Consider the following 12,849-nt stretch of genomic DNA (forward strand, 5'->3'; position numbering starts at 1 on the left):
GGTGATAGGGCAGAGAGGGAAGAGGCCTGTGTGGCAGCCTCTGTCAACCGATGCTTCTTTCTCGAAGCCAGCTCCCTGAAGGCTGCAGCCCAGCACAGGGCAGCAGTGATTGCAGGCTGGATCCAGGATCCGCAGGCAGGCGGGTGAGCAGGTGGAACCCAGCAAAGAGATATTCCCGCCATGGGCAATTATGCAAAGTGACAAGTGATTGCTTTCCTAGTCAAAGTCCCTTTGGAAAAAGCTTTTTCCTCTAGGACCCTGAGGAAATGGGGGATTGAGTAGGAACCTCAGGGCCTTTGTAGAGCAGGCCCCGCTGCCTGCTCTGCAGACTTTGGCCACACAGATTTCCACAGGGATGATGACTAGACAGACCCAGGGCCTATGGAATGGCTCAGAGTGTTGAGGGTGTGGGGGATGGTTCTCGGTCTGCGCTGCGGCCTGCCTGGGCCAGGGCCCGCCGGCGGGCCAGGCGTGACTTGGAGGGAGGGGAAAGCTTCACTGAGCACAGGCCCGCAGCCAGCACCTCCGGCTCCTCTGCCAGTTCGTTTTCCTCATGCTGAGACAGCTGGCGGTTAAGGGCGATGGCCTCGGCTGCGAACAGCGTCAGGTCCATTGTGCTGCTGTTCCTGCAGGGGCCAGGAAAGGCCCAGAAAAGAGGGAGGCAGGACCTGGGTCAGCCAAGCCAGCTGCTGGGCGCTCCTGCTTGCTGCCGTGGTCCTGGCGCCCCCTGAGCCAGCATGGGCTCTCTCCAAAGCAGTTCTTGCCTGGGTTTGAAATCTTGCTCTACTGAAGCTAGCACAGCCTTTTAGCTCCAAGTGCAGTCCCTGGACTTAATAGTCAGCAAACAACCTGTTCTGCTCAGAACACCCTCCTTGGGATTCCCACAACTCTGCACAGAGTTCTCCCATCACTCCCTCTCCCCCATCAAGGCATAGCTCCCGGAGCCAGGCCAGTGCCATTTATGCCTGTGAACCTAGCTCAGGGCTGGCATGTAACAAGCACTTTGGGTGTGCTGCCTAGACCTTCCAAGTGGGATCTCAGGTGTGGTGCCTCAATGCATCTGGAGGTGGCTCTGGAGAATCAGGTGGGACCCAGGCTGGGCAACAGCACTCACAGGCACAAACTGAGACTATGGAAGTGTAAGACTTCCCTGGGCAGTGCCTGAAAAGTAGGCACAGGTGGGTTCTGGAGAGGCTTACCTAAAACTTAACCCTCACCCTTTGGGACCAGGAATGCAGCCTGGTGGTTAAAAAGCTCTGGAGTTAAAAGCCAGAGCTACTGTGTGGCCCAAAGCAAGTTATCCCCAGATCTATTTCTCAGTTTTCTCATCTGGAGATAATAGAGACAAAACATATGCAAAATCCTTAGCACCCTTGACAGGTGGCCATTATTATTACTATCTTGTGTAATGTGAGAGACACCAGGTCCCACCCCTTATGGTGCTCTGACTCCTGCTGCTTCTATTCCTGCAAGTACACAGCTATGATTTAATAAAAAAAAAAAAAAATTAAAAAAAAAAAAAAAAAGAGCAGGGGGAGCCTCAGTGGGAAAATCCCACAGCTAAAGTCTGTCTTTGGGCTGTAAGCGGTGATTTCAAGTGGTTAGCCAAAACAGGGTTTCCTCCCTCCAACAGTGCAAGGAGGGGCCTTAAAGGTATGAGGGCAGAGGAAACAATCCAGGTGGAGGAACAAAAGAGAAGGACAGATCTAGAGCAGAGGGAAGGAGAGTGAGGAGAGGAAGCAGAAGGCAGGCTACCTGAGCCTGCAGTGGGCTCCTCTCCCTTCTCACCCCCTCAAAGAGAGAAGAACCTTGGGGTGGCTGGAGCATTTACCTCTGGAGGACTTGCGGTGTGGGGAGTCCCCTTTCCGGAGCTTGCTAGAATACGAAGGACAGATACGTGGGTTAAGCGCTGCTCCCTCCTCCCAAGGGCTGCCCACCCCACCAAACCAGCACAGAGTAGGTAGTCTCCAGCATGGGGACTTGGCTAAGCTTGTCTGCAGGGCCAGGCCTTCTAAGAAGACAGCAAGAAAAGTACACGTTGAAGATAAAGCCCCAACCTGCATGGAGGGCTTGTGTAATGTGAGAGACACCTTTGCTCAGCAAAGTCCCAATCATGTTCCAAGAACCAGCTCAAGGGTCAATTCCCCTGTGAAGCATTCTCCCTTCCCCGTCACCCGCCTACCCACTTGAGCTCAGGTGGATCCTGGTCCCTTTGTGTCCCTGGGGCCACACTCACCTGACACACCCCACAGAGCCCTCTTTAATAAGAATTTATCATTGTCCTGTAATTTATTCCCTTGTCTACCTCTTTCTATTAGAGCATGGAGACAGGGCCTAGGTCTTACTCATCCCTGTACTGCCAGTGTCTGGCGTGTAGTGGGTGTTCACTCTTGGGTTCCTGGGAATTAGCCACTTAGACACTCTTGGATCAGGTCCCTGGTCCCTGACTGTAACACTGGCTGGCAATGCTTGCCTCCCTCCACTAGCAGGGCCACGGAGCCCAGCTGGGGCCTGGCAGACCACAGAGACACAATAAGTCACCAAGGAGCCTGGCAGATCTCTTGGAGAGATTAAAACCAAGGATGATTAAAAAATATTTTCTGGTGAAGGTATGGATCCTTAGCCTGGGGAAAAGCACTACCATTTGTCTTCTAAGTCAGCTATACCCAGGCCCTAAGGAGAAGTTATGTGCCCTACATGGCCACACAAGGCCTTGGCTTGCTTCTGGGTGCTCTTAGCTAATGATGCTTTTGTGTAAAAGGGATGGTAGTACAGGCCTCAGAGGATGACACCACACTGCTTCCTGGGCTGGGTGCCTCTTCTGATAGTGGGATGCATGGGCCAAATCCCCCAGAGGGCTCTGTTGGGGTTTAGTCTACGCCAAGATTAGAGCCAAGGCCATGGCCTGTAAGGGGGCTCAGCCTGGGTGAAGGAATCAGTTCTCTGTCCACCCACAGGATAGAAGCTGCTGCTTGACCTCTTTGCAGCTGAGGTCAGACACCTGGCTGGCATTCAGCACTCACTGGTGTGACAGCTTCTTCATGGCCATGCCACAGGCCTGGAGTCACTCACCCCCTGCACCCATGGATGCTGCAGAACTTGGGCAGCGCTGAGTCTCTGCTTTGCATCTCGAACCAGGAGCCTGGAGATGAGGTCTTTGGCCTCGCCGGAGATGTGTGCCCAGTCCTTGTCGGGAAACTCATACTTGCCTTCCTGGATGCTCTCGAACAGCTTGTCCTAGGTAAAGAAGATTCCTCTTGAGGCCACACTGGCTGGGGATGGGCAAGACGTACCTGTCTCTGATCTCATCACCCAGCTTCAATCAACCTCAGCTGGAGCTGCAGCTCCTGGCTTGGCTGCTGCCACAGCCTCGGGCCCCTTCCCATTCTACGCCCCCTCCTCCCTTAAGTCATTGAACTATGAACAAGATAGGTAAATGTACCTGCTGTTCCATCTTACATACAAACTCAAGAACAAACCTACAGAACCTACTACCTGAAATAGTCCCCATGCATAAGTTATGTGTGGGTTATACGTGGGGAATTTAAGTTTTCATCAGTATGTCCATTTTAAGGTAGAGATAAAAGAAGCCAAAATAAAGGAAAAATAATCCTGGCAAGCAAATTTTTGGCTGACAGGAGAACTGTGGATTGAGGATTTGTTCTATTAAAAAGGGCTGTCTTGAAGGTAAATCTTCAGTGACTCCAGCCTCTGAGGCACTAGGGCTTCCCTTGATGGACGGCAGAAGGAGAATCATATGTGAAATTCCTTGAATAACAATTTATTAATTTTGCCTAATGTCATAATAAAGAACAACTCTTTGTACACCAAAAAAACAAACAAAAAAAATCATCAAACTATACAGAATGCCCTTGACAGGCTGGGATGACTGTGCTGCCTGGAGGACTGGACAGTGATGGGTGGGAACATGACCCATAGCACAGAGCCCAAGTCCTTGATCCTGCCTTGAGGGCCCTCTGTGAACCTTTCAGGCCTCATCTCCCACCACCGGCTGCCTTAGATGCCATGTTTCCTCCTTGTGCACGTGTAGCTGTTTCACATGTCCCTGTCTCTGTATTTTTCACCCTTCTTTCCCCTGCAAGATTCATCCTTTTGCCTTGTGGCTGCCCTGACAGACAAGGGAGGGGCACTATAAAGCCCCTTCCAGGTGAGAGGCACACTCCCAGCCCGGTCCTGCTGGCGTCCCACAGCCACGCTGAGCCCCAGCAGGCCTATGCAGCAGTCCTGGGGCCGCACTTACCTGGCACACCCTGCAGACCTCACCCCGGTCCCAGCCGCAGTCAGCCCCGCAGTGACCCACAAATGGGGGGTAGCCACTCAGCATGATGTAGAGGACCACACCTAGGCTCCACAGGTCACAGCGCTTGTCATAGAAAGTGGCCTGATCCGTGAAGACCTCCACCACCTCGGGGGCCATGTATTCTGCAGAGCCGCACTGTGGGGGCCAGGGTTGGCAGGAGGGATGGCAGAGAAAGTCTTAGTCACCAAGTGCACACAGCAAGGGCACAGTGTACTGGGGCTGGAGCAAGAGGACAGGGCTGGGGGACAGAGCAAGAAGACTTCCGGAGGGCCAGCCAGAGAGCTCAACAGATGACACCAAGGCACCTCAAGAAGCTGGGCCAACCTGATGTTTGTTAACTGAGCCCCATCACTTCCTACGACCAGTTGCAAGCAGCCTCCTTATCTTTTCAGGTCTCTGTCCAGTTGGCAGAGACCTTTGGCAGAGAAGCTCCAGGAATCTCTCCCTGCCTCAGCTCCCCATAAACAGACACTTCATGCACAGGTACTTAAATACACCGGGAATACAGCTCTGGGAGAGAGATCTGTGGAGATCCAATTCTGTACAGCAGATTTCCTACAGTGAATCCTACCAAGCTCCCCTGCTAGCTCAGAACAAGTATGTGTAAGAATTTAGAATTAAGAGCTCATCAAAGCTAGAGGAGCTCTTAGAACAAATCTGATCTTCCCACCCCTACCATGTACAGATGGCAAAGACAACGCTCACAATAGGACAGGGATCTGTTTGAGCACATCTGCGGTAGACCCAGGACCAGAACCCAGGATTCCCTCCTCCCAACCTCTCATAGAAGACTGCTGATAAGAACATGACACATACTTTCCTCTCCCCTCTTCATTATTTCAGGCTCACCAAGAAAACAACCCTTTCTCAAAAGAATTTGATTGGGAGGCTAAGTGTTCTCAAAAAAGGACATTTTCTTTGTTCTTGACAATTAGTGTTAATGACTTTGAGAACAAAGGTAGCCCAGCATGTTAGAAGCTAATTCAGAAACATTCCTAAAAATGTTGCTTAGAGTCAGAAACAATATAGACATAAAAGCCATCTCTTAAAAAAGGATTATTGGGGGGGGGGAGCGCCTGTGGCTCAAAGGAGTAGGGCGCTGGCCCCATATGCCAGAGGTGGTGGGTTCAAACCCAGCCCCGGCCAAAAACTGCAAAAAAAAAAAAAAAAAAAAAAAGCATTACTGGGAAAATTTACTTGTGAAACATGCAAATCTCAAAAGAATCATCATAATGATAGAATATAAAGTATGTGTACAAGATGTCTTAGGAAGAGGTAGCTCCCAGGAGCACCATCTGGGTGTGAAATGTGAAAGAAGCCACAGGACAATTTAGCCTAATGATCCTCCTACCTTTATGTTGTCTGGGACCTCACAGCACCCCTCAGACAGCAGTGTTTTTCAACTGTTTTTATCTTATGGCACACTTGAACCTATAGTTAAATTTCTGTGCACACTTAAATTATGTTGATAAAAAAAAAGTTAAGAATATATTTACTGTGCTTTGAAATTCTTTCAAAAATAATTTAGTTAATGATCTTTAAAAATTTTCGCAGCCCACCTAAGATCCTCCCATGGGACACTGGTTAAAAATCACTGCTCTAGAGAGAGACTATCCTTTCCAGAGTGGGGGAAGACAGCCCCCCTTCCTCTACCACAGTGGGGCTGGGCTATGACTTCAGCAGCGAGAATGGGATTAACAGAGCTATCCACATGCTCATGCGCAAACAGACTGGCTTGGGCGTCGAACCTATTTTCACCTGGGTCAGGAGTCAGGGCTTAGCCTATGCTTATAGATATAATTTGCCCCTTGATCAACAGAGGGGACCCGCTCCAAACTAAAAGCCCTAATGTTATTTTCATTAGTAACTAAGGGGCAGGGGACAGGCTCGGGAGCTATAAGTACAAAGCCCGGAGCCCATGAGCCAGATGACAACTTGGGCAGTGGGAAGTGATATAGATTCTCTCAGTACCAAGGATGGACTCGATGCCAGGGCTTTCCTTCCTTCGCTCTCTGTCTAGACGCCCCAGCTGTGGCTCAGGGGGCACTCCAAAGGCACAGGAGCCAGAAGCTACCTAGCCACACATACCGGGGTGGTGAGCTCTGGTGTGGTGATGGGGGTAGAGGAGTTGTTCAGTTTTACCCCGCTGCCCAAGTCAAAGTCACAGATTTTCACTGGAGATACCTAAAAAAGAAAACATAAGCCAAGGTCACAGGTATAAGGAACTACAGGAGCTGTGTGCAGTGGTTCATGCCTGTAATCTTAGCAGTTTGAGAGGCAGAGGTGGGAAGATCGCTTGAGCCCAGGAGTCCGAGATCAGACTGGGCACCACAGTGAGACAGACCCTGTCTACAAAACATAAAAAATTAGCCAGCTGTGGTAGCATGCCCCTGTAGTCCCAGTAAAGAGTGAGATCCACAGCTTGGCGCCTGTAGCTCAGTGGCTAGGGCACCTGCCACATACACTGTGGCTGGCAGGTTCCAACCCGGCCTGGGCCTGCTAAACAACAACCTCAACAATAACAACAAGAAAAATAGCTGGGCGTTGTGGCGGGTGCCTGTAGTCCCAGCTACTTGGGAGGCTGAGGCAAGAGAATTGCTTTAGCCCAAGTATTTGAGGTTGCTGTGAGCTGTGACGCCACAGCACTCTACCGAGGGTGACAGAGTGAGTCACAAAAAAAAAAAAAAAAAGGACCACAAAGCATGAGGAAGACGGCATGACTGTCACTGCAGCTGGCTATCTGGCCGTATTTGCTCTCCTTGGGTTAACAGGTAGTCCCCAGGGGATTTTTCTGAGGTGTCCTCTTCCCCATGCTCTCTTATTTCCCAAATAAGAGAAAAATGGGTGTTAGATTGCCATGACCTTAATATAAACTAAGTATGGAACTCTGGCCAGCAAATAATGGTACAGGTTGCAAGATGGAAACTGGAGAGGTTAATATGTATTCCTGAAAGACAGGCTCCTCACAGCCCATTCCACAGTAGCTGGGAGTAAAACCCTTGGTCATGTCAAGTGGCTTAGGGGGACTAATTCATCCTGGTTTGCTTGCTTGGGACTTTGTCAGTTTAAGTGCTGAAAGCCCTATTTTCTGGGAAACCTGTAGTTCTCAGAAAACTGGGATGGTGGTCACTCTAGGTGGCATCAACACAGCAGCCACGCCCACCAGAAGCAGATGTTATGCCTGAAACCAAGACAGGGTGACTCAAATCCAGAACTATCCTGGAGGGCAGTTGAGGTGCACACTTGAGACCAGCCTCCATGATGGAAACAGCACAGAGCTGGAAATGCTGGTCTGTAACTCCCAGTTCATCCATTGCTGCTGGGAAGCTTGGACAAGTTCCTCAATTTCTTTCCTTCCTCCCTCTGCTCCCTTTTTGTTTTCTTTTTCACTTAGACCCTCTCTTTTCCACTGTATTAAATATAAACTATGTCTTTTTAATTATTATTAGTTTTTAAGAAACAAATCTTACTCTGTTTCCCAGGCTGGAGTGCAGTGGTACAATCCTAGCTCACTGAAGCCTTAAACTCCTGGGCTCAAGTGATCCTCAGCCTCCTGAGTAGCTGGGATTACAGTTGTATACAACCATGCCCAGCTCATTTGAGTCATTTTTAAGAATATATGAAAAATGTACACTTAAAAGTCATTGGCATTGGCGGTGCTTGTAGCTCAGTGGGTAGGGTGCCGGTCACATACACCGAGGCTGGCAGGTTCAAACCTGGCCCGGGCCAGCTAAAACAACAATGACAACTGCAACAACAAAAAAAATAGCTGGCATTGTAGCGGGCGCCTGTAGTCCCAGCTACTTCACAGGCTGAGGCGAGAGACTTGCATAAGCCCAAGAGTTTGAGGTTGCTGTGAGCTGTAATGCCATAGCATTCTACCAAGGACGACAGCTTGAGACTCCGTCTGGGGGGGGGGGGGAAGTCATTGGCATTAAGTGGTCATTACCATTATCTGTTTTTAAAATGTTTCTGTAACTCCAATCAGAAATTCTATTCTCAGCCTGGTACCCATAGCTCAGTGGTTAAGGTGCCAGACACATACACTGGGGCTGGTGGGTTCGAACCCAGCCCGGGCCTGCTAAACAACAATGACAACTATAACAAAAAAATAGCTGGTGTTGTGGCAGACACCTGTAGTCCCAGCTACTTGGGAGGCTGAGGTAAGAGAATCGTTTAAGCCCAAGAATTAGATTGCTGTGAGCTGTGACACTATGGCACTCTACTGAGGGCGAAAAAGTGAGACTCTGTCTCAAAAAAAAAAAAAGTAATAATAAAGTAAAATAAAAAGAAATTCTACACTCATTAAGTAATAACTTCCCATTCCTCTTCTCCTTGGCTTTAATTAGTAAACTCTAATCTACTTAGTCTTTATTAATTTGCCTATTCCAGTTATTTCACATAAGTAGATTCATATAACATTTGTCCTTTTATGGTCTGTCTTGCTTCACTTAGCATGTTTTCAAGGTTGATCCATGTTGTAACATGTATCAAAAGTTCATCTTGTTTCATGGCTGAAACATATTCTATTGTATGTGGGTACCACATTTTATTTATCTATGGCATCGGTTGATGACCACTTGAGTTGTTTCTACTTTCTGTCTGCTGTGAATAATGCTGTAATAAACATTTAGTGAACAAACAAGTATTTGTTTGAGTCTCTGTTTTCAATTCTTTTGGGTACATACCTAGGAGTGGATTTGGTAATGCTATGTTTAGCCTTTTGAGAAATTGTCACACTGTTTTCCACAGTAGCTGTATCATTTTACATTGCCACCAGCAATGTATTAAGGTTCTAGTTTCTCCATAGCCTCACCAATATTTGTTATTTTTCCATTTTTAAAATTATGGCCATCCAAGTAGGTATAAGGAGGTATCTCACTATGGTTTTGATTTGCATTTTCTTAATGACTAAGGATGCTGACATCTTTTCATGTTCCCGTTAGCCATTTGTCTATCTTCTTTGGAGAAATGTCTGTTCAATCCTTTGTCCATTTTTTAATTGGGCGTTTTTTTGTTGTTAAGTTTTTTTTTTTTTTTGTAGAGACAGAGTTTCACTTTACCACCCACGGTAGAGTGCCGTGGTGGCATCACAGCAACTTCCAACTCCTGGGCTTAGGTGATTCCCTTGGCTCAGCTTCCCAAGTAGCTGGGATTACAGGCGCCCACCACAATGCCCAGCTATTTTTTTGTTGCAGTTTGGCTAGGGCTGGGTTTGAACCTGCCACCCTCGGTATACGGGGCAGGCACCCTGACCACTGAGCCACAGGTGCCGCCTTTGTTGTTGAATTTTAAGAGTCCCTTACATATTTTGGACATTAAATCCTTCTCAGATACATTATCTGCAATGTATTTCTCCCATTCTCTTAATTTTAGTTTTTCCAACCATGAAAAGGGATTTACAACTTGTGCCATGAATGAAACAAAGGCCATGAAAGTACGCTATACGTCAAAGATAACAGCAGGTGGTTGAGAGCCCCCATGGAAATCTAGGCTCCTCTGACCAGCTGAGTGACTCTGTACAAGTTTCTTACCCTCTCTGAGCTGCAGTGTCCTCACTCATAAAATGAAGATAATTAAATAATTTTTACCTCATAGTATTTTAGCACTTAAGATATGTTAAATGTAATTAATAAAAATAATAATGATAAATTATAGGCCAGGCACAGTGGCTCATGCCTGTAATCCTAGCACTCTGGGAGGCCCAGGCGGTTGGATCACCTGAGTTCAGGAGTTCAAGCCCAGCCTAAGCAAAGTGAGACCCCCATCTCTACTAAAAAGAGAAAAACTAGCCAGGCATTGTGGCGGGCACCTGCAGTGCCAGCTACTTGGAAGGCTGAAGCGGGAGGATTGTTTGAGCCTAAGAGTTAGAGGTTGCTGTGAGCTATGACACTACAGCACTCTATACAGGATGACAAAGTAAGACTCTCTCTTAAAAAAAAAAAAAAGAAAAATTATAAAGATCTATGCCAGACCAGTGACAGGAAGTCACATGATCATCTTTGACCTTATCCATTATTATTCTCCACAGAAGAGTGTGAGTAGATGGTGAATTCACATATTCACTCCCAGACCCCCTTATTTATGAGCCATAGATTCGTCCAGACCAAGACACACAGGCTCTTGCATACATACATGTGCACATACATACAGAGGTGTGAATGTGGGTCCCCCACCACCAGGGCCTAAATCTCTTCTATTAAAAACAGAACTTAAAAAAAAAATAAGGAAGCATCTTACCAGTAAGGATATATGTCATATACATCATTATGAACATCTTATTGCTATAAGCCATATATGAATGTTGTATACAGCTTCAGGGTCAGCCTTAAGTCCTTAAGTGTTCACCTCCTTTCTTGCCTGTTTACACTATATTCCCATTTACTAAGCGGTTAAGGCTCTCCTTTATATAACAGTTTATCGTTAGTAAGTCAATACTTGTTATGTTTCTGGGTTGTTCTTTTAATAATTAAAAAAAAACACAGAACTTATTAGATTCATACACTCTTACGAACTTGCAAATACTCCAGTTACTAGTAGATTGAGTTAAGGCAACATTTAAAACAGGCTGAATTTGTTCAACACTGAATATAAATGTTTTCTTTTTCATGGGCACCTTTGGAAATAAAAATGGGAATGGTATTCCTTTTCAAGAACCTGTTCCTAACTGTTTACTCCAGTGGTAGACACCATCTGGTGTGTACACAATAACACATTCATAGGTAGAGATCTGTGGCACATTAGATTGAGATGATGGTGACTCTCACCATCTGCCCTAAAGGTAGGTACATTTTGCACAGGTTTCATATTCTACAAACTCTGACTTAAGCCAAACACACTGATGATGAAGAGCACAGAAGAGACAAGGATTAACCCACTTGGATCCTATTAACATATTAGGTGTAACACTCTCATGTGTCTGTGCTCATCACTTCGAGCCTGTACCTGGGGCCATGAGAATGGCTAACAACTCACACTGAGAGCAAGGGTGGCTTCCCAGATCAGTATAAACTGTAACAGCCCAAATCAAGCCTGAAGTACCTTTTCTGGAGATTCACACAATATATTTTCTGGCTTCAGGTCACGATGAGCAATGCCTGAAATGAAAAAGAATAAAGAAATGGTTAACATATGCACGTAATTATCAAAACATTCCACACACAATTAATTTTTTCCAAATGCTGCTATTCACAGATTAATTCCCAATTATGGTACATTAAAAAAATCAACGAGCTGCAGGAGGCACAAGTAACCAGAGACACAAACCAAAAGCAAGTTGTTTTGAAGCAGAGGCTTTAGAAGTTGGGCAGGGATAAGAAGGGCCAAATGACTTCCAGCCAGCCTACCAGAAAGCCTAATACAAAGCAGAGCCGAGAGCCCTGCAAAAGGCAGTGCTTGGAACAGCAATGCAGAAATAATTAGTGCCTTGTTTAAGGGCATCTCAGGGGGCTTAGACTGCTCTACCTCATTTCTTGTGTGGCCAGTTAAAAAAAAATTCTTCAGTGTGACTCCCTGCAAGTTCAGAGGAGCAAGTATTAGTTACCCATCTCCCAAAGCTTATCCCATTCCCTCCTCCCCTGCTCTGCATGCCTATGGCAGCCCTGCCAACAGTGGACCAAGGACTGATTTGACCCAAGGCTACTGTTCTTAAGAGAAGATTCCCCGACACTTTGGCCAGGCCTCCTGAAGGAGATTGGATATAGTAGCCTAGCCCATGAAGGGTAAGCTTTTAACCTGCTGACCTGGTTGAGAAGGAAGCTGGGGAGAACCTTCTTCTAACCAAAGAAAGGGACAATGAATCGAGTCACAGGGCCATGGTGTTCTCGTGGAGGACACAGAAACCTCTGTCTCCTCTTTCCTTTGGCAGAGGCTGAGCAAATGTCAAACAGCTGCTGCTTGGAAGTTACTGGAAAGTGGCAAAGGATTCCCAGGACAATAAGGACAGACAGAATCTGCTTCTCTAAGGGAACACTTTTACACTTGGTGGGACTGCAAACTATTACAATCTCTTTGGAAGGAAGTATGGAGAATCATCAAGGAACTCAAATTAGACCTCCTATTTGATCCTGCAATCCCACTACTAAGGCATCTACCCAGGAGAAAAAAAAATCATTTTATCATAAGGGCATTTGTACTAGATTGTTTATCACAGCTCAATTTATAATTGTCAAGATGTGGCAACAATCTAAACGCCTACCAATCCAGGTATGGTTTAACAAACTGTAGTATTTGTACACCATGGAATACTATTGAGCCATTTAAAAAGATGGGGACTTTATAGCTTTTGTATTAACCTGTATGGAGTTGTTGGGCAGTGCCTGTGGCTCAGTGACTAGGACACCAACCCCATATACCAAGGATGGCAGGTTCAAACCCGGCCCTGCCAATCTGTAACAAAAAGTAGCCAGGTGTTGTGGCAGGCGCCTGTAGTCCCAGCTTGGGAGGCTGAGGCAAGAGAATCGCCTAAGCCCAAGAGCTGGAGGTTGCTGTGAGCTGTGACGCCACAGCACTCTACCAAGGTGACAAAG

General features: G+C 46.9%; 1 protein-coding gene across 10 annotated transcripts in view; it reads right to left on the reverse strand.

Moving 5' to 3' along the window:
- Positions 1-386: 386 nt before the first annotated feature.
- The window catches only part of LOC128574950 (MOB kinase activator 3C), a 66,927-nt gene continuing 54,464 nt past the window's right edge, over positions 387-12,849 (reverse strand). For all 10 annotated transcript variants that reach the window (XM_053576035.1, XM_053576036.1, XM_053576044.1 and 7 more), the window contains 6 exons: positions 11,363-11,418; positions 6,410-6,505; positions 4,262-4,456; positions 3,073-3,237; positions 1,832-1,875; positions 387-626 (listed from right to left, as the gene is read on the reverse strand). In XM_053576035.1, coding sequence (XP_053432010.1) covers positions 392-626; positions 1,832-1,875; positions 3,073-3,237; positions 4,262-4,456; positions 6,410-6,505; positions 11,363-11,418 — 791 coding nt within the window. In that variant the 3' untranslated portion in view covers positions 387-391. The remainder of the gene's footprint in view (positions 627-1,831; positions 1,876-3,072; positions 3,238-4,261; positions 4,457-6,409; positions 6,506-11,362; positions 11,419-12,849) is intronic.

Source organism: Nycticebus coucang, chromosome 22 (assembly GCF_027406575.1).
Source record: "Nycticebus coucang isolate mNycCou1 chromosome 22, mNycCou1.pri, whole genome shotgun sequence".
NCBI lineage: Eukaryota > Metazoa > Chordata > Mammalia > Primates > Lorisidae > Nycticebus > Nycticebus coucang.